The following is a 22,303-nucleotide window of genomic DNA, read 5'->3' as shown; positions in this document are numbered from 1 at the left end:
TAGTTGCTATCATTCATCTTACTGTAAATGAAAGCACATGATACTTTAGTTTCAGAAAACCAAATCAAATCTGGATTTATAATTACTAATAGCAATATTTAAATCTCCTTTTTCCCTAGATGTCCACTGTTTTCAGCAAGCTCTTGTATAAAAAAAAAAATTAGTGATGGCACTCCCAGTTTCCCATTTAATTTTTTTTAAACCAAAGAGTATTTTATTTTCTAAGCTAACTCCACAGAGATAACACCTTAAAATGGGGGCGGCCAGGTGGCGCAGTGGATAAAGCGCTGGCACTGGAGTCAGGAGTACCTGGGTTCAAATATGGTCTCAGACACTTAATAATTACCTAGCTGTGTGGCCTTGGGCAAGCTACTTAACCCTATTGCCTTGCAAAAAACTAAAAACAAAAAAAAAAGAAGAAGAAAGGAGATGCTAGTTAATCGAAAAACAAAAATGAAATAAGAGGAAAGATAAAGGACATATTTCTCCTTACCCAGAGGCTTTTTCAGTAGTAACCTCAGCTGGAAAAGCTATTTATTAAAGTTTTTATAAATGCCTTTAAAATATAACTATTTTCACCAGACCAAAGAAAACAGTTCCTTTGTCAATCAATCAGTTAATTTGTATTGGTAAAACTGTTTAATCTTTCCAAAATCCTTAGAGTTTTCTTTTGCAATCTTCTACTTAATGACTGGGAAAGGGAGACATTTATTATTTGTCAGAGGCATAGACATCTCTCTGAAAATTCCTAAATCTTATTTCAAAGGGATCAAAACTCTTCCTTAAAACTCAAAAATATTTTACTTTCAAACTCCATTCACACTGTCAGTATAAACATTCCAATTTTCTTTTAACTTTCTACCCATCCTTTTCTCATCCATACTTGCTTAAATTTCCTTCCTTTCTTCTTTATATCCCTCCAGTGAACTTTTAACAAAGTCCTTCAAAACTGTCTTTTTCCCTTTCTATATTCTAATCCAAATCTTTTCTTGTTTTTTTTTCCTCTACATACTTAACTCCTCATCTTTATTTCCCAATCACATTCCAGACAGTCTACAAACTTAATCTTCATTCTACCGAATTTTACTTTCCTTCCTTGCACTATTAACAATAAAACTGTCACTCTCTGGAGAAGAGTGATAAAAGGTCTAATCGGTGTTTCCATAGCAGCATTTAAATTTGCTCACTAATATTATGTTTTAAATTTTTCTTTTATTTATTTAAGGCCATGGGATTAAGTGACTTGCCCCAAGGTCACACAACCAGGCAATTATTAAGTGTCTGAGGCCACATTTGAACTCAAATCCTCCTGACTCCAGGGCCAGTACTCTTATCCACTGTGCCATTCTAGCTACCCCTAATATTACTCTTAATACTAAAAGTTCTTTTCCTTTTCTTAAAAACATTCAAATCACAATTTGGAAATTTACAGTAGAGAATTTAAATGTCAATAAATATGTTAGTCTACCTAATTTTCTTTAGACTGGGAATAAAGATTTCCTTCCTTTTTATTGGAATCTCTCCTCTGTCATTCCAGTTTGGGAGGAGTTAGGAAGAGTAAGTTTCTTTTTCTTTTGTTTGATGAGGCCAAAGGAAAAGGTTAAGTCCAATTTACACAAACATTATAAGACAGGCCTGCAAAATCACAGGTATATAAAATCAAAAGTCAGATACAATGAGCAAAATGTACCTAAAAACCATGATGGTATGGTCTTTCTAAAACCACCTTTGGTTTTGCAAAGTTCCATTTCTCAATCCTTCTCTGACAAAGTTGGTCCTTCCTGTTTCAATAAGATTCTCAGTTTCTTGTTTTGAGAGTCAAAATAATGATCTTTTTAAAAGTTTTTGTCTCAGCCTCTACAACCTCCAGAACAGATCCGAATACAACCTTGTGGAGAGAAAAATGGTGTTGAAAAAGCAAGTCTTCGCTTGTATTGAGGATTGGACCTGCCTGAGTAAGGGCCAAAATGAGGGGAGGACATCCCAAGACTCCATGCACCCAAAAAAGGCCTAACGCGAGTCCCTGAATCTGTTAAAGTGGTTGCCCATTGGAGCATATAAATCTCTTTCCACAGTGAGAGGAGAGAGTAAGTTGAAGGAGCCAAAGGAAAATGGGGGAGAGGTAACTCCCCATATCAGGAAGAGAATCAGAAGAATAAGACAGGATGTAAGGAATAAAAAGAATAAAAGTCAATAATTCACTTCTAATTTAATTTGAATATTTATGAGGACCTGGCACTTCAAATGAGTCTGTCACTTTAAAATTCCAAGTGGCAGTTAAGTGAGACAAGTTTAAAATGTAATTTTTCTAGTGAAATTTCATTGATACCACAGTTCCCCCTTTCTAGTCAGAGCCTTAACTTGAAAATTCACAGTAGAAAAATGGAAGTATCTTTGATTTGAGTTTTTCTTCTCTAGCTCTCAAGAGTCCAATTTTGTGAAAATACATTTCCTGAGAGATGTTTAATCTGCAATTAAAAATCCTTTTCTTTAGGTTAAATTTGGGGTTTGAGACCAATTTGCAGGTCTGTTTTTAGCTAATTAGATCATAGTTTATGCATTAATAAAATTATAAACCAAAATAATCTTTTAACAGTTTCAAATTTCAATTTAGCAGGATGCCTCTGCTCTCCTATTCTTGTTGTTAAATAGTATTCTTCTTTGAATTGCTATTGTTATTATATACATCCCCTAATCCCCTCAAGAGTCCCAAAGGAGAATGTCTCAGGTCCAGTAAACCTATAAAAAGAAGCATTCTTTATGAAAATTCCTGAGATCTACCAAGGAGGATCCCCCATGAAAGAAATACAATAATGTCCTGGGAGTGCACTTCCAGGAGGATTAAAACAACAGTTAATGGCTTTCCAATCCTTCTAATAGTGTGGAGATTATTACTTACCAGAGTTGAAGAAGTTACTCCTGGTCCTTGATAAAAGCTTCTCCAAATTTTTCTTAAAATTAGCTTGTAGGCTAATGCTTTCTAGTCTGATCCCACCTGAGCTCAAAAGAATTGGATCAAACCTGAGAGGAAGGTCAACCTCCAAGGTGGGTACTTCACAGAGAAGTTTTTCAGTCAGTTTTTCAGTTTTTCACCAAAGAACCCTAAGAAGTTTCTCTCAAACGACAACCCAGGGGAGTCAGGGTCCCATAATCAGGTCCTGCTATGGTTGCAAAACATGAAGGGGAAAAAAAAGAGAAACTGTGGCAATCAAGTTCTAAGCATGTCCAATTCATTCATTAGCAAGGCCAACTGCCAATAAAAGGGATCCAAGGCTCCTCAGTTTTTTATAGTCAAATAGAAGAACTCAAAAATAAAGTAATAGCAATCTAGCATAACAAAAGTGTATCTCACTTCTGACTGGTCAGTACTAAATCTAACCCTAGATTACATCAGTTTATCACAAGATGAACCACCAATCTCTGGAAAGTTCTCCAGTTGACAATTTCTAAGGGAAAATAGGAAACTTGTGGTTTACATGCTACTAATTTCTGATGGATTAGAATATAGATCAGAATTTTGTGTCTGGGAAGTCCTGAAGAAAAGAACTTAATGGTTAGAGAGGGTGGCTTTAGTTACAAACGAAGAATTAACAGCTACAGACTTAAGGAGCTCAGAGGGAGTTCAAGTTGTGTGGTACAGTAACTAATACCCAAAATTGTTTATTAATAGCAATACAGAATAAAGTAGTGAATCAATTTTCAATTCCAAAGATTTATATGCATGTCTACATTATCATACAAAATTTATTACTTCTAATTACTACTTTTTTTTTACTATTTCTCCCTTTTATGCCCTTCTCACTCTCACAGGTTGGGCTTTTTTTTTCCAACTAAAATAAGCAGTGACTAAAAAGCAGGCCTCGCTGAAAGTTCTGTACTTCCTCAACTTTAAGCAAGTATAAATATGATGAGTTGTTATAGATTTATGAAAGGCAGCTAGGTAAGTGCAATGGATAGGGGGACCAAGTCTGGCATCAGGAAGACTTAACTTCCTGAGCTTGAATCTGGCCTCAGCTATTTACTCTGTGACCTTGGGCAAATCACTTAATCCTGTTTGCTTCAGTTTCCTCATCTATAAAATGAGATGTTTAAGGAAATGGCAAAACACTTCAGTATCTATGCCAAGAAAATCTCAAATGGAATCATGAAGAGTCAGACACAACTGAAACAACTAAACAACATGTATTTATAAAGATAGAGATGATGAGAGATACATAATTCGAAGTGGGTAAGAAGAAATTAGAAAGTCACAAAGGAAGGAAAAAGGATAATTGAAATATAATTCTGAAGCACTTATAAGCTCCAGAGGTACAAAATAACAAAATCAAATGAACAGAAATCCCCTTCAGTGCATAGTCTGGTATCTGAGCAAGTTTGGAAAAGATTGGAAAATGCATCCCTCCTCCATTAGGTCACTGCAAAATATTTTCTAAATTATCTGCCAAACCACCAAAAAAGTATTCAAAATAAATTTAAATTATAAAATCCAAACTTTATCCTAACAATTTTTTTTAGGATTTTGTAAGGCAAATGGGGTTAAGTGACTTGCCCAAGGCCACACAGCTAAGTAATTATTAAGTGTCTGAGGCCGCATTTGAACTCAGGTCCTCCTGACTCCAGGGCCGGTGCTCTATCCACTGTATCACCTAGATGCCCCATCCTTATAATTTTCAAAGACAATTTTTTAAATCAATGTGAACCGATTTATTCAGTGCTTCTATAATAATCATATTTCAATATAGTATTATTTGCTATAGGAGGGTGGAGGGGCTGTCATCTTTACCATTAAAAATTATTTCATTAAAGTAGGCTTCACTTGAAAAGCATACTTCTACACTATTGTTCTTTTAGAAACCAAGAGGGATGGCAATTCAGAAGCCAGGAAGGATTTATATGAACTGATGCTGAGTGAGATGAGCAGAACCAGAAGAACAAATGGACTTGTTCATTCCATCAGTGCAACAATCAGGGACAATTTGGGGGTATCTGCAATGGAGACTATTATCTGAATCCAGAGAAAAATTTGTGGAGCCCCTCTCTCCCACCATGAGAAAGGTGTGCCATTTTTTAAAGATATCTTAATAAAAACCATTTTAATCACACACAAAAAAACGAATTGTGTAGTTTGAACCTAGACCAAAGACTATTACCTTTAATTTCAAAATAACCATTATCTTATTATGTAATTTTGCTATCTCATTTTTTTTTCTTAAGGATATGCTTTCTCTCTAAACACATTCAAATTTTGATCAATGTATAGCATGGAAACAAAAGAAAAGCATACTTCTATCTTGAGTGGTCAAACTGGAGTGTATTTCAAACTTTGCCACTATATTTACTAATTAATATAAAACCTTGAGAATAGCTCAGACTGGAGCTTTGGGACTATAAAGACTTCTAGCTGGGGGAAGGAGCCAAGATGGCGACATGAAGGGATCAAGTCTTAGGAGCTCTCTGATAAAACTCATAAACTAAGGACTCTGACTAAACTTTCGAGAGACAGAACCCACAAAGGGACCCAGTGAGGTAGTTCTCCTACTCAAGGTAACCTGGAAAAGAGCAGAAAGGCTCTGCTCCCCGGGGTCGGAGGGACGGCCAGCCAGAGGGGTGGCCTACCAGAGCGAGAAAGAACTTCAGCCTCCCAGAGGCAGTGCCAGGGCGCTGGGAGCCGCGGCTCACAGCAGCAGGGGAGTCTCCTGAGCTGCACCCCGGGGATCACTGGGCACAAAATGGGGGAACAGTGGGGGACCTCTGCCAAAGGGAGCATGTGGAGCCCAGCCCTGGGGGCACACAGCCAGCAGCTTGGTCATTCCCCAGCCCAGATGCAGGAAACAGAAGCAGCTGGAGCCGGTAAGCAGGAGCCCCCAGGGCATGAGCCCATTGAGCTGAGGGAGGGGAGTGAAGAGAGACTGCCCAGCTCTGTCCCCTGCCCCAGGAACAGAACTCTGGGGCTCTGAACACATTCAGATCCTGATCGCAGTCTAGGCCCCCCCATAGAACAGCAGGGCCCCCCACCTCAGCCCCGTGGCCGAGGGGGGCACATATGGTCATTCACAGACCAGGAGGGAGGACGGAGGCTTGCACACTAAGACCCTTGTGGGAGTGTCCCAAAAGCTCAGGAAGCACCCCAAAACCAGGCCCAGGCTAGGAAAATGAGCAAGCAGAGAAACAAAAAGACTATTGAGAAATATTTTGCAAATGAGCCCAAGAAGGATCAAAATACTCAGTCTGAAGATGAGCAAGCACAAGCTCCTGCATCTAAAGACTCCAAGAAAAACTGAAATTGGGTTCAGGCTATGACAAAGCTCAAAAAAAGACTTTGAAAATCAAATGAGGGAGTTGGAAGAAAAACTGGGAAAAGAAAGGAGAGATGCAGGAAAAACATGAAAATGAAGTCAGCTTAGTCAAGGAAATCCAAAAAAAATGGTGAAGAAAATAGCATGCTAAAAACCAGCTTAGGTCAAATGGATAAAACAGTTCAAAAAGTTATTGAGAAGAATGCTTTAAAAAGCAAAATTGGCCAGATGGAAAAAAGAGATAAGAAAACTCTCTGAGGAGAACAAATCCTTCAGACAAAGAATAGAATTCAGGGAGATTGATGAATTTACCAGAAATCAGGAATCAATACTTCAAAACCAAAAAAATGAGAAGTTAGAAGAAAATGTGAAATATCACATTGAAAAAACAACTGACATGGAAAACAGACTTAGGAAAGATAATTTAAAAATTATTGGAATACCTGAAAGTCATGATCAGGGGAAGAGCCTTGACATCATTTTCAAAGAATTACTACAGGAAAATTGCCCTGATATTCTAGAAGCAGAGGGCAAAATAGAAATGGAGAGAATCCACCGATCCCCCCCAAGAAAGAGATCCCAAAAAACCAACCCCCAGGAATATTATAGCCAAGTTCCAGAACTCCCAAGTCAAAGAGAAAATATTACAAGCAGCCAGAAGGACACAATTCAAATACCGTGGAGCTGCAGTCAGGATCACACAGGACTTAGCAACAACTACACTGGAAGCTCACAGGGCTTGGAATACAATATACTGGAAGGCAAAAGAGCTTAGAATGCAGCCAAGAATCAACTGCGCAGCAAGGCTGGATGTCCTCTTCCAGGGAAAAAGATGGACTTTCAATGAACCAGGGGAATTTCAAATGTTCCTTTTGGAATGGCCAGAGCTGAACAGGTTTGATCTTCAGATACAGGACTCAGGTGAAGCATGGAGATTGGAGAGAGGGGAAATGAGGGACTTAATGAGGATGAACTGCATGTATTCCTGCATAGAAAAAGGACACTGATAATACTCATATGAACCTTCTCAGTTAATAGAGCAGGTAGAGGAAGCTTTTATAGTTGAAGCACAGGAGAGAGCTGAGTTTGAAGATAAAATATGGTGTAAAAATGGAGTCAATAGAAAAAAAAGGGAAATGGAATGGGAGAAAGAAAAAGGAGAGGGGGAATAGTCCAAGATATTTCACATAATAAGATTTTTTTTTTATTACAATGAGCTATTGCAATGATATGGAAGGGGGGGGAGGCAAGGGTGAATGAAGGAACCTTTGCTCTCATCAGAGATGGCTAGGAGAGGAAACAGTAAATATACTCAATGGAGTATAGACAACTGGAGTAAGTAGGGGGGGAGCAGGGGGAAGGGGGGGATGTGAATAAAGGAGGAGAGGATGGACCATGGGGGGACAGTGCTCAGATATAACACATTTTCTTTTTTACTTCTTGCAAGGGGCTGGGATTGGAAGGCCTGTCCAGGACCATGGGGCCAGGTGGATGCTGGGCCTAAGGGGTGGTATGGGGGCTCAGGGCTTCTTGGCCCCAGGACCAGGGATCTGTCTGCTGAGCCACTTAGCGACCCTACAGCAGTCAGAGTGAAAGGAGAGAGAAAATATAGTATATGGTAGTGGAGAAATAAGAAAGAAGGGAGTTGTGATCAGCAATGGCAACGTTGGAAAAATATGGAAGTAACTTTTGTGATGGACTTATCATAAAGAATGTGATCCACCTGTGACAGAGTTGTTGGTGTTGGAACAAAGACTGAAGCACATTTTTTGTTATTATTATTTAGGGGAGGGTGCAGGGCAAATGGGGCTGGGTGGCCTGCCTGGGGCCACATAGCAGGGGGATCTTTGGGTGTCTGGGGCCGGATTCGGACCCAGGTGCTCCTGGCTCAAGGACCAATGCTCTGTCTGCCACCCAGCCACCCCTACTATTATTACTATTTTATTTCATTTTGGGTCTTTTTTTTCCTTCTTTTTGGTTTTTGCAGGGCAGTGGGGATCGGGTGGCTTGCATGTCATACGGCTGGGTGATTGTTGGGTTTAGGAGGCTGGATATGGACTCGGGTGCTCGTGGCTCCAGGGCTGGTGCTTCGTCCATTGCACCACCTGGCCATACCTACAATTATTACTATTATTTTTTTTATTTTAATTTTTTTCTCTCCCCTTTACTTTTTTCGCCCAAGCAAGTCTATCTATATTGGGGGGAGGGGTATTTTGTTTACTTGTAAACAAGAATATTTTATTAATGTAAAAAAACATTTGTACAAAATGAAAATAAAAAAATAAATTAAAAAAAAAGACTTCTAGCTAAGCCTCAAAAGAAATTAAAAAGGATACTCTTAGGTGAGAAAAGGATTTTTTCTGCATTAGAATAATAAGACTTTTGATGATCCTAAGCTAAGTGCTACTACTTTTCTAAAAGCTATAAAAATATTATAACTTGAAAGTAAAAGAGCATGGCAGAGTCCATTCTTCTCATAAAAAAAGGGATGGTACAAGAACAAGGACTCTAGCTGTTAATTAGAAACTAGAAGCAGGGAGAAGCTTCAAAATCAGGCAACTGCCTGCAATCAATAGAAACTACACACCTAGTAGAGAGACAATGGAGATACCAGAACAGTTCCTGGCAAAGACGGTGAATCTAGCAGTGTAGTGGTTCATCAGAGGCAAGGCATTCAGCAACACAGTGTCTGATATAGAATATATGTAAACTACATGCCTGGCAAAGACCACACACAGCAAACCTGAAGGGAGCACTGTGATAATATGCCAGAAGATATGACTGCCTTGCAAAGCTGAAGTATAAGCTGTGCCTTGGTATATATATTTCCCTGGCTAAATGTGTTCCCCTCCATGCATTTGCTCTATGTGTATCCATGCTTCACATCGATGGCTGTGTGTATTTACAAGATCATGGGAGGAAATAAACTTTTTTGCTGTGTTATTTCATTAAATTTCTTTGTTTTGGGGGTAGAGGGAGGAAAAGAAGGAGGGAGGGGAAAAAAACAGAGGAAGGCATGAGAGAGAGAAAGAGAAAATAGCATTACTATTCTACAATGGTTTCTATGACTCTGAACAAGATTTCCTTACTCAGTCCCATTGTCTCAAATCCAATAAACTCAGTAGCAGCAGCAATTATTTAATAAGTATCTGTTATGGGTCAAAAATATTTTTACATCTCTTTAACAGTATGACATATTTCAAGATAGTTGAATTATTTAAATATTTCAGCATCATATCTCATTTTACCAACTAGACTTTCCTAAAGGCCTAAACAACTAGGATTCATAAGACTCAGACAAATTGGAAATTAAGTCAATGTCCACTTGGGGAATGGCTTAACAAACTGTGGTACATGTATGTCATGGAACTCTATTGTTCTATTAGAAACCACCTTAACAGCAACATGGGGGTGATGATCAACCTTGATGGGCTTGCTCGTTCCATCAGTGCAACAACCAGGGACAATTTTGGGCTATCTGCAATGCAGAATATACCATCTGTATCCAGAGAAAGAATTATGGACTTTGAACAAAGACTATTACCGTCAAATTAGAAAAAGAAAACCATTATATTATTATGTAATTTTACTATCTCATACTTTATTTTTCTTTAAGGATATGATTTCTCTCTTATCACATTCAACTGAGATCAATGTATAACATGGAACCAAATGTAAAGACTAACAGAATGCCTTCTGTGTGGGGTGGGGAGAGGGAAGCAAGAATGGGGGATAAATTGTAAAACCAAAATAAATAAAATCTTTCTAAAAAAAAAACTCATGCAGCTCTTACTCACAAAATATTTGTCAATAGCATCATCTGCCAAAAATTAACTAATAACTTATTAGAAAAAAATCCTCTCCATTAATTTTTTTTTAAGATGCTGGTTGAGGGATCAATGTTATGTAGTGGAAAGAATATTTGACAGTAAGTAAGAAACATGCCTTCTACTCCCAGTTTTTTTTATTAATTTACCATGTGACAGCAAAAGTCATTTATTTCACCTCCCTGGAAATGGTTCTTCATTTGTAAAATGAAATTTTCGGACTTCAGTAGTGGTTCTCAAAATGTGATCTGAGGAATGGGGGGGAGGGGGGCTAAGAATCTGAAGTAAATAAAAAACTATTTTCCAATAATATTAAGCAGTTTTTGACAATTGAAACATTTCTAAGTCTAACAACATAGCTTTGAAGTCAAGTTTTCTTTATACTTCAACCAAACCAACATATCAAAAAAGGACTGAATGCAGAAGCAGATGATCACATGAAAAAGATGTTCAAAATATGTGAAACAATTCCACTTTCCACTAAATATTTTAAATTGAAAAGGTTTTTCCATTAAAATATTAATTATGTTGAAACATAATGAGTTTTTCAGTGATATAGTTAATTTTTTTAAATTATCAGTTTCAAACCTAGAAAGAGTTATATGAATTGCTGCTGAGTGAAATGAGAAGAACCAGAAGAACATACAGACTAACACAGAGTAATGATTAACTATGATAGATTTATTCACTTCAGCAGTACAATAATCAAAGACAATTCTAAAAAGACTTATGCTGGAAAATGCTATCCGTATTGCAAATTAGAACCTATACTGGATTGCTTTCTATCAAGGGGAGGGAAGGAAGAAAAAAAGATTGATGAAAACCACCACTTGCCTGTTGTTGAAAAAACAAATGAATACTTAAAAAATAAAATAAAATTATCAGTTTCAATTTCTAATGCAGAAAGTATTAAAAAATTATTTATTCATACACACACACACACACACACACACACACACACGCATTATATAAACTAGATCTACCCAAAAGCTCTTTTGGGTTCTCATTAATTTTTCAGAGTAAAAAGTGATCTTCTTAAGACCAAAATTGAAGAACTGCTGAATTTTGAGGATCTTAAATTTCTTACAATTCCAAAATTCTTTGATTCTACAGTGTTATTTTGTTAAATTTGTTAAATTTACAAGCAAGTTCTTGCACCTTGAGTCAGGAGAACCTGAGTTCAAATCAGGGTTCAGACAATCAATACTTACTTAGCTATATGAGCTTGGGCAAGAAAGAGAGGGAGAGAGGGAGAGAGAGAGAGAGGGAGAGAAAGAGAGAGAGAGAGAGAGAGAGGAGAGATTGATTTAAATTACCAAGAGACAAAAAATGTAGTATCCCAGTTCTGATATCTGATCTTCCGGAGAGAAGGATATATTTGACTTCAAGCAATTTCTATTCTAAATTATAATGCACAACCCTGAAACACTATACATTATTCATTATGTCATACTTTTTAGATGTCAGAGAACCCTAAAAAGAACTTTCATATATATGTATATTCGCTATTTTGTGTGAATATTGAAAACAGGAGGTTTTTTAACTTATTATTATTATAAATTATGGAAAATCAATACTAAATGACTTTTTTACGTAAACAAGGGGCTTTATTTTTTCAAGCATATAATAAAGCAAAAAACAAATGATCTAATTTACCCAAAATATTTTTGAGATAAACCATGCATACTATACATGCAAATTTCCAGTAACAGTTATTCACATATACAACATATTAACATGTTATTAAAATACAAGTTTCATAGAAGGAATATTACTTACAGAACAAGAGATTAGGAATTTAGCACTTTAGGCTCTCTTCCAAATGCTAGCATTCTATACTTAAAACTTGGGAGGCTTAAAACCTAGTAGAAGAAATTGATGGTTTTAAAGGTTCCCAAATGAAAAGATCTACTTAAATGTAACTTTCAATTTCTGTAACTAGATGAAGGTACATATTTTTGATCTTTAAAATTTATACCAAAGACCCTAATATACTTTTCTTTATTAAATTCAGTAAGAGTTAAAATGTGCTAGAGGCTACAGGAACCAATGAAAATACAAACAAGATCCCTGGCCAAAAAAAGTGTTTAAATCTAGTTAGAGAGAAAAAAACTGACTTAAATAATTGCACCTGTGATAACCATTCTGCTACTTTGCCAAATAATATTACCACCTTTTCCCCCTCAAAGTTTAAAAAATCCCTCAAAATAAATTGTTCTATTTACTCCCCAAACTTCCCAATATTTTTGCTTTAACAGAGAGTAGTGAATTACTCAAGCACATGGGTTCTGACCCAAAGCAACCCCTTTACTTTGAAAAAAGAAACTATTCCCACGTACTAAGTAAAATAAAGTCACTCAGTTATTCAGTAATCAGTGAGAAATTATTTAGCTTCTCTATTTTTTAAGATTCTCTTGACTAATAATTCCTCCATTTTAATTGAGGTAGTTAAAATGCGTTAGTGAGATTAAAAAAACAAACAAGGAGAGGAAGATGATTTACAACTAACAAAGTTTGCAACTACATTTAGTATTTCCCTAAAGTTTCAGGACAAGGGGATTGAGGACCAGACTAAGGGCAAAACTAAATTCAGTCCACATGTACAGAGATCAAATTGCATTAGGAGGCAGATAATGGTACCCAATCAGTCCAAAAAGAGAGAGAGAGAGAGAGAGAGAGAGAGAGAGAGAGAGAGAGAGAGAGAGAGAGAGAGAGAATGAGAATGGAAGGACCTCTGAAAAGTAAACAAATGATAATAAAAAAAGGTGATGACTTTCATTCCATCTCAGCTTTATCCATTTTAATTTCAATCTTTTAACCATTCAAATAAAAAACAAAGTTCTGATTAAAGAAAATCATTTTGGAAGCATTTAGTTGGCACAGTGGATAAAGAATCAACCTCGAAGTGAGGAGATGAATTAAAATCTGAACTTAGGACTATTACTAGCTGGTGACCCTATAGTCAAATCATTTATCCCAACTGCCTCCAAGAAAACCATTTTTAGGTAGTGGAGGGAAATTTCTTAGGGAAAAGAAGTATTTCTAAAAATACAGTCACAGTGGCTAAGTTTCGTAAGGGAGCTAACAATGACTAAATCCACATATGACACTGGTCTTCTTGCTGTATCTCACACAAGATATTTCATCTCCTAATTACAGGCATTTTCACTGGCTACCTTCCATGCCAGCAATGCTCTCCCTTATCATCTTTGTTTTCTGGCTTACTTTAAATCGGCTAAAATCTCACCTTCTGAAAGAACTCTCCCACAGGGGTGGCTAGGTGGCGTAGTGGATAAAGCACCGGCCTTGGAGTCAGGAGTACCTGGGTTCAAACCCAGTCTCAGACACTTAATAATTACCTAGCTGTATGGCCTTGGGCAAGCCACTTAACCCCATTTTCCTTGCAAAAACCTTAAAAAAAAAGAACTCTCCCACTTCCCTTTAATGTCAGTACCTTCCCTCTATTATTATCTCACATTCATCCTATTTAGTTGTACATAGATGTGTGCATGCTAGCCCCCCCATTAAACTGTGAGGCTCGCTTTATGACTGTTTTCAACCTTTCTTTGCATCCTTAGTACATACCTGGCATATAAATGGAACTTTCCCTTTACAAATAAGTAATTTATCCTCCCAAAAATCTTGGGAGGTAGGTGTTATTATCACCTCCATTTTGCAGAGAAACTGAGGCAGAAAGCAAGAAATGACTTCCCCAGATAGTAAGTCTGAATCTGAATTTGTACTCAAGATCTAATTTCGATTGCAGCACGCTATCCACTGTACCAACTAGATACCTCTCAATTGAATCCCAAAGTTTGATAAACACATACCTACTTCTCCCAAGTGTACTTCCCAGAGTTATATTGTTTTATACAAAAAAGTTTCCCAGCATTTTCATGATCAACTACCATAAAATATTAAATCATTAGAAATGCAAGAAACTTTTAAAAACCATTTAATCCAACTCCCAATCCCCAATTTTACAACAGGTTAGAAAACAGAAAGGATCACATTTGAGTTGGATAGGACATGAGCTCTCATCTAGTCCAATGTACAGATGAGGAACTGGGGACCCAGAGGTTAGGAGACCTACCACAGTACACAGGGGATTAGTCTCCAACTTCTGGTCAACAAACATATATGAAAACCAAGAGGCTACATAGTTGTCTCAAAGAGTTATTTGGAAGGCTCCAAGAGAGGTAAGTATTATCTGGCAGGAGACTAAGTACGACCTGGGTTTAACACTGGAGGGAACCACACATACAAAAAAAAAAAAAAAAAAAAAAAACTAATGGAAATGCATCCCTCTTTCAGTAGTTTCAGCTTTAGCAGAAGTAACCAACCTTTTAAGCTCTTCTGAGTCACATGGACCAACAAAAACTTGTCAAGGGCCATATGTATAGAATTTACTATTTATGTATGACTACATCATTTAAAAGGTGTATTTAAAATACAAGAGATACATTTATTAAAATATTGGACAATTGCACATATTTCATCAATTTATTCTAATCATTTCATTTAATATTCTGTTATGCTGAACATTTGCATAAGACCAATGTATAAGGATCTGCCCATTTGAAGATAAGTCACCTGAAAGTGAACAGTCAAATGAGCCATTGCAACTTCTTTAAAAGTTCATCAAAAATTTTCTGAACAGCCCTCAAATTCTCACAATTAATTCAAATGTTTGACTATAAGACCATATTCTCACTATAGACAAGTCTCAACTCAAGAGATCTGAAAAGCTACAGAAGATACTGAATTTCTAAAGAGATTAAGTGATTTGCCCAAGATCACACAGTTGTAATGCTAGAATCTGACATCAGAACTCATGATTCCCAGAGCTTTTCTATTCCATCAAAATCTCAATATAAGTAAAACTGCCCACAAAGATGCATATCTCAACCCATTCATATTTGCCATCCTTTATGCATAAATAGACACATAAACCTACCACAGAGGGTCCACTCAATGTCTTTTTTTTTTCTCTTTAAGTTGCACAGATACCAATAGTTTTCTGGCAACTTTCTCTTGTTCTTTCACTATATAACTGGCCCATCATACATCTGACAGCACACTATATAATTCCTTTATAATATGCCCATCATGTGCCTCTCTGTCCCCTGAGTAAGCACTAAATTTATTCCAAGCATCAACAGAACACTAAATAGCTAACATTTATACCAGGTCTACTATGAGTCAGGCACTGTGTTAAAAGTAAATGCTTTATAATTATTAACATCCTCACAGAAACTCAGAGAAAGGTAAATGCTATGATTATCCCCATTTTAAAGATGAATCAACTAAGGCAAACTTGTTAAAGTAACTTGACCAGCATCAGACAGTTTGGAAGAGTCTGGGTTTGGAATCTGAACTCAGGCACTCTAACCGAGTCACCGACAATGCCTTATACTTTGGTTAAAAACATTTGCCTTTGTTAAGAGAAATTTCCGACTAGCAAAAGAACTACACATATGATATCTCAAAAGTAATCTAACCAATTCTCCTTTATTTAGGTTTATTTACATTGTAAGTCCAATATCAGAACCTAGATGATGGCCTTTCTTTATCCATTTTTCTTAGAGTCTAAGCCAAACTCTGAACACATCCATCCACCTTTAATGATTATTTTATTGGAGTGAGTGAAGGTCTAATATCTCTTTTCTTAAATTTGAAAAATGAAACATTTGTGATTAACTAAGAAGCACTGGTCCATTTTTGAATACACCAAAAATGTAACCAAGGACCTTTCACCTTTAAGGGGAGGGTTCCCTTCATCCTAGTAGCAATATTGTAATTTTTCTCATGAGAAATACTCAATTTTGACAATAAGTCAGCTTCTCATCTAATACTTATTTCCAAAATTTCCAAGACTGATGGCAGCACAAAAGACTGTTTATCTTGCCTAGCCAATTTTATTTCAAGAAGTCTACCAAAACAATAATATAAAGTTAAAACAATACAGAAGTATTCACCACTATAGATTACATCAAAATATTTCAACAGGTGGCTACTGATGTAATTTCAAGCTTTTGGGAAAGATAGTTGTTGTTTTTTTTTTAACTAAAACCATATGAATGAATACAATATACACAACCAAGTCTTTCCTGAGTGCCCCATAACTCTGAAAAACAATATAAAATCTTCTAATGCTAGCTTTGAAACAAAACTCTTGCTCAACAGCTTACATAACTTTTCTATAGAAGTACGGGGGGGGGGGGGGGGGGGGGGGACAGTGTAAAACAGCCAAACATTAGTTGTGTAATAGTATCCTAATGCTACAGCATCATAAAACTAAAATTCTGGACATATAAAGCAACCTTGCTATATTAACCGAAGAGCTGCTGGCAGGAATGTTGGCCGGACACGTCCCAAAACATAACAGATTATGCTTCATTTTTACCGTTTGAAATGCTTTGAGTTAAAAGGAGTAGGGAGTGTTGGAGGGAGGAGAACTCAGCTTCAGATTGGACCTCAGACATTTGGTGGTTACAAGCTAGGTGACCTTAGGCAAGCATCTCTCCTCTCTCTTTCCCCTTTTTGAGTTTTACTCTAAGTATAATTTCAAAAAAAAAGAACATGCATACTTCTCCCATAAAAGATAAAAGATTCAACCGTTTTAGAAGGGTAAATCATGCCCTTAAGTGTATACCCCTAAAATACAATTCCTTAATCTTAATACAAAGTACTGGTGATGTAACATAAAGCTTTTTCATTCATTCAATACATTTCCTAAGCAATGTTCCAAATCCCAAAGAGCGCGGGGATCCTAGAACAGCGGTACGGAAGGGACCACCTCCAGGTAATCCAGCCCGCTTTCGTCAGATTCAGTGATTTTTATCCTGCCAGGCTCTTTGTGTCCCCGCTCCAAGTCCTACTGCGCTGGCTCCTCATCACGACTGGATGTAAAGTTCGCAGAAGTGACCGGCTCAAGGCCGCAGGGCACTAAATGGAGCAGCCCGGGAGCCCCGGGAGCCCCGGGCCAGCAGGGAGGAGCGGTGACGGGGCCCCCGGGTCCGCTTTACCAACGAGAACAATAAAGCTAGATCCCGGGCCGCCCGTCCCAGGTCCCACTGGGGGCTGCTACACACGCGCGGCGGGTCCCTGTGACGAGCGCGTCCTCCAGATTCCGAGTCCTTGACCGGAGTTTCGGTACGAAATCTCTTTAAATAAACTCTGGGGCGGAAGCTGTTTCCACAAGTTTCTGCGGGGAGCGCGACACCGACGGGCACCTAAGCCGGGGCCGGGGCCGGGGCCGGGGGGCGCTCCGGCGGCGCCTCGATCACGCCGCTCTTCGGCCCGAGGCGGCGGCGGGGAGCGCCGGGAGGCCCAGGCCCAGGAGCCGGGGCCCAAGATGGCGGCCGCGGAGCCCGGCCCCGGCCCCCGGGCTCGGCTCGCCTTCCCTTCCCTCGGCCGCCGCCCCCCCACCCCCGCCACAAGCTGGGCGCGCGCGCGCGGGGCGGGGGGGAGGGGAGAGCGGAGCAGGGCCGGGGCCGAGAAGGCCGGGCCGAGAACGCGGCCAACGGGGGGGCCCGGCCCCCGACCCACACCCCCGGCCCAGCCCCCCACCGGGACCCACCGGCCCCCTACCTTTGAACTTGAGGTCTGTGGGCGGGTCGAGGAGCAGGATCTGCTCGTGCTTTGCCATGGCCCCGGCGGCGGCCGCCATCGGAGACAGCGCAGGGGAGCGGGGGCGCGCCCGAGGCGGCGGTTTGCCGGGGGGGGGGTGTCCAGAGAGGGAGTGGGAGGAGCCGAGAGGGAGGGAGCGGGAGAGAGGCGAAGGGCCGGGGCTGGAGAAGGGCGCCTCCGCAGCCGGGGCTCGCCGCTCGCTCGCTTCCCGCTTCAGCCGGCGGCTCGGGCCGCCCGACCGCCGCTCGCCTGCTCCCCCCTCCGCCAACAACTGCCTCCAGCCCACACCAGCCGCCGCGGCCACGCGCACTGCGATCCTGGCCGCACCACGTGACGCGCCCCGGCCTGCGACGTGCGCGCCGCCGCCGCCGCCGCCTCGTCTTCGCCCGCCCCGCCCTTGGAGCCTTAGCGCGGCCGGGGCCTTCACGCGCCTGCGCGCCCCCGTGCGCTCTACCTATGGGCTTTTCTTTTTCAGTGTCGCCGGGACAGTCCGTGGAAGTGGAAAGAAGGGCATGGAAGCGCTGCGGTTGGGCTGAAGGCGCTCCGCTTCCCTCCTCGCCCTAGGATCGGGGAGTCGGAACCGAGGTGACCCCTTCTAGGGTTTGGGCCGAGGGAAACGACTCGGGGCAAGGTCTCCCAGAAACTACGGCTCCCGGCGTGCAACGTTCCGGGCCGGCGAAAAGTACACATCAAATAGTTGGAGGCAGGGCATGCTGGGAGTTGGAGTCCGAAGCGCAGTGCCCCTTGGAACTTATTAATAGTGGCAGGAGCGCCTGGCCGGCCGGTGCGCCGCGGGCGGGAAGAGGAGCGCGGCCCGCTGTTGGGCGGGAGCCCCTTCGGCTGGCTCCGGAGGACCGGCCACCCGCCTCCTCCTTTAAAAAAATAAAATGACGTAAAAGGCCTCGTTTCAGCTCCCTCATCTCTTGTAGTCCTAGAAGGACCGAGGAACCCGGCCCGTCGGGCTTGTCCCGTCAAGATCCTGCCCGGTGACACCAACCCAGATAAGGAAACAGCCCCGGGACGGGGAAGCTCGCACGCGGCACGGGGCCAGCGGCACGGGGAAAGCAGGATTCCAACTGCGCCCGCCGGCGACTCGTGACAGGCGGGATCCCCCGCACCAGGGCACCTCCCACCCACCCCAAATGCCGCGCGAAAGTGGATGGACTGGCCCCGCGCAAGCCCCGAACATTGCGCCGTGGCCATGGGATGACTGCAGACGCCAAAACATTTTTAAATTGATGATGTACCGACAAAAATAGGGACAGGGCCCACAAATGAAGCGCTTCGGGGTCCGGCGGAGCCCCGGGTCAAAACCTGAACTTGGCAAAGACCGATCGAGAGCCAACGTGGACTCGGTGGCTAGAAAGCTGCACCTGCGTTCCAATCCAGTCTCACACAATTAACTGGCCGCGTGAGCCTGGGCAAGTCGCTCGACTGTTTGCTTTAATCTACTGGAGAATAGGAAATGGCAAACCTCTGCAGTGTCTTTGTAGGAAAACCCTGGGTGGGGCAGCAGGTACGGGGTGTTGGACGGAGGAGCACTCAGCTTCAGAGTGGACCTCACACATTTGGTGGTTACTAGCTAGATGACCTTAGGCAAGCACCTCTCTCTCTCTCTCTCTCTCTCTCTCAAAAAGAAAACCTAGGGACAGGATGGACAACAATTTAGCTAAAACTGTTAATCTCATAGTTTACAAAAGGTATCATTTTTCCTCTGAGATTCTTCTCTTTGTCCTTATGGGTCTTATTGTCAATAACTCTCTCCCCACCCTCCTTAGATTATAAACTTTCTGACCGTTTGCCTTTCTTTGTAACCTCAGAATTTAACGCTGCTGTATTTAATAAATGCTGATTGACCACTTAGCACCATCAAAGCCGAGATATCTTCGGGCAAAATAAACTGGAGCCGGAAGCTGGGAGTCCTGTTAGTCAAAATGACAGCAAATTTGTCATTTATTCATGTTTAATTTGCCAATAACATTCTGTATTTGCATTCAATTGTGGGACACAGAAAACACAGGCAAGGCTTACTGCTCAGCATGGGCATACCTGCGTCAAAGAAGGTGCATACTCTATGAGTAAAGCAGAATCACTCTGGCTCCAAAAAAAGCATGATACACAAACATTCCAACTGTTCAAATTGGATTTTTTGTTGCCCTACCTGTGGGAAAGTCTAAGCTGGTATCAGCCAGTCAGACACACCGTGAAACTACTTTGGTCCTCTTCTATTAACACAATAACCAATATTTTGCATAGGATCATATACCATCAAGGCTTGCTTAGCAGGTTTAAAGAAAAAGGCCCCGCTTAAACAATTAGACTTGTGGCCTCCACCTCCAAAGTGCCTTTTATTGGTCTAATGCTGATTTCCTGGAGATCCAACTAAGAATTTTGTTCCTTGTGCTAAGTCACTGGGAAAATGTCCAGAACCTTGGTGTAAATTCATGTTTCAGGACCTTTCCCAATATCAGCATACTGAAAGCTGGTTTTGATAGTAAGTAAAGGAAAAAATACATTCTAGAGGATACATACACACAACTTTTTAATTAGGACATGTCTGAGTGGGGGTCCTGGGTAACCCAGGGGTAGTATGACAAAAGGTTATTAAAACAAAAAGTGGTTTAAGTAAAGAAGGGGTAGAGTAGACTTTTGAGATCTCTTTTTAAGGTGGACAGCTATATGATTCAGTAAATAGAGCACAAGTCAGGAAGATCTGAGTTTAAATTCACCCTCATTTACTAGATGTGTAACCCCCCAGCAAATCACTTAACTCCTATTTGCCTCAGTTCCTCATCTGAAAATGGGGACACATTGGAGAAAGAAATGACAAACCACTTTAGTATTTTTTGCCAAGAAAACTCCTTGGGGTCATATAGAATCAGACGTGAAACAAGATTTTCAAGGTACTATAAAGTATTATAAAGAATGGACACTGTCCCTTTTCTACAGAAGTTTGTGGCTTAAGATTTTTTTTTGCCATTTGGGGAGCATGATAAATTATTAAATCTTTTGATAAAGTTTCACATTAAGAATTTCTCTACAGTAGACACAACTAAAAGATTAGGAAATATTTCTTTAGCCATAATTGGAGCTCAAAAGACAAAATACACACTGCAAAAGTATTTGCACAGTTTTGCTTAAATTAGCCTTGTAACTATTTAAAGACTTCTTTAAAATAGATGAAATTATTGGTATGATTAGTATGTAAATCTATTCATTTGCATAGTTACCATTAGGTCCTACTGTGAAATCTAATATTTCAAAGAAAGCATTAAGATTTCAACAAAAATTACATTCCTACTCAACAGAAAATTGTTGTTAGGAAACAGATTTCTGTTTTGTATTCCTTTTGTTCTTTAGCTTGTTGAAACTCAAGGGGCATTTCTGAAGATTAAACTAGAATTTGATTAAATTATTGTGTACCAAAACTTGAGTTTTCCTTGACTTAGGTTGTTTCTCTAGGACATCACCATTCAAAAAAAATATACTTCAGAAGAGGATTAATATACATTTTTTTAAATATAGATGTAGGGGCAGCTAGGTGGTGTAGTGAATAGAGCACTTACCTTGGAGTCAGGAGGACCTTAGTTCAAATTTAATCTCAAGACACTTGATACTTACTTAGCTGTGTCACCTTGGGCACACTTTACCCTGTTGCCTTGGGAAAAAAAAAATATAGAACTAGGTGATAGTAGCAAATAATTTTGTACCATTGATTATAAAACACTGTCGAAGAGAAGGTGCTACTATTCCCTAACTTTCCCAGATACTTTAGGAAATTGCCTCAGTAATCGAATAACCCCACCTAGCTGCCCAGGGAACTTGTCAAAGGACTGAAAGACCCTTTAGGAAAGGAATAGAAAGAAAGTTGGTTACTGCTGGATATTTCTATTTTTTTGTTTACCAAAGCATTCATTATTGCTTTCCATTATTTGTTAAATAATCTTGTTCATGTTTTGAGCCTTGTGAATACTTGACCTATGAACTTGGGGAGGAGTAGAAGGAGAGATGCACTGTGTTAGATACTGATGTTCCAAAAATCATCTCTCTCTGAAGCAGAAGTGAGAAATCTCCCAAAGTGTACTCCTCAAGGGTTACATACTTATGGTTGTTAACTGACCTGGAAGCACTACTTCTCCAGGTGTGTGGCAACATGTGATTTTAGCCAGAGTCAGAGGGCAAGGTGACCACTGCTGATTTCTCCCAGCCCCCTACTCTTATGTAACCAGTCCCGAAGCTTATTGGTATGGTATTCCTCTCCTCACTGGCGGAAATCACTGGCCCTGAACCTACTAGCTGGAGTGTGGGAAAGGAGAGGACTCATCAGTCTTAAGTTTCTTCAGGTTTTTCAATCTCTTCAGGCTTAAGAGTGCTTCTGCCTTCTAGCTTAGAGAAGATTCAAAATGCCAGTCCCACATTTGGTTGCTGAAGAAAAGACTGTAGGAAATGGCCTTCTCCACCATGCCCCTTTCCCCAATTTGCTACACTAGAGTCTTCAGGGAACTTACCTTTGAATGAAATCTAGGACTGAACTAAGAAAGTTATCTC

At 40.3% G+C, this 22,303-nt stretch overlaps 1 protein-coding gene across 2 annotated transcripts in view; it reads right to left on the bottom strand.

The window, feature by feature from the left end:
- Positions 1 to 18,065, bottom strand: part of VAPA (VAMP associated protein A) — a 70,371-nt gene extending 52,306 nt beyond the window's left edge. The window contains exon 1 of one of the 2 annotated variants that reach the window (XM_074204125.1): positions 17,717 to 18,065. In XM_074204125.1, the coding sequence (XP_074060226.1) occupies positions 17,717 to 17,795 (79 nt within the window). In that variant the 5' untranslated portion in view covers positions 17,796 to 18,065. The remainder of the gene's footprint in view (positions 1 to 17,716) is intronic. The other variant, XM_074204126.1, reaches the window with a different exon arrangement.
- Between the last annotated feature and the right edge of the window lie 4,238 nt (positions 18,066 to 22,303).

Source organism: Macrotis lagotis, chromosome X, assembly GCF_037893015.1.
Source record: "Macrotis lagotis isolate mMagLag1 chromosome X, bilby.v1.9.chrom.fasta, whole genome shotgun sequence".
In the NCBI taxonomy this organism is placed as follows: Eukaryota; Metazoa; Chordata; class Mammalia; order Peramelemorphia; family Peramelidae; genus Macrotis; species Macrotis lagotis.
Note: the sequence above shows the minus strand (reverse complement) of the source record. Positions and strands in the feature narration are given on the sequence as shown.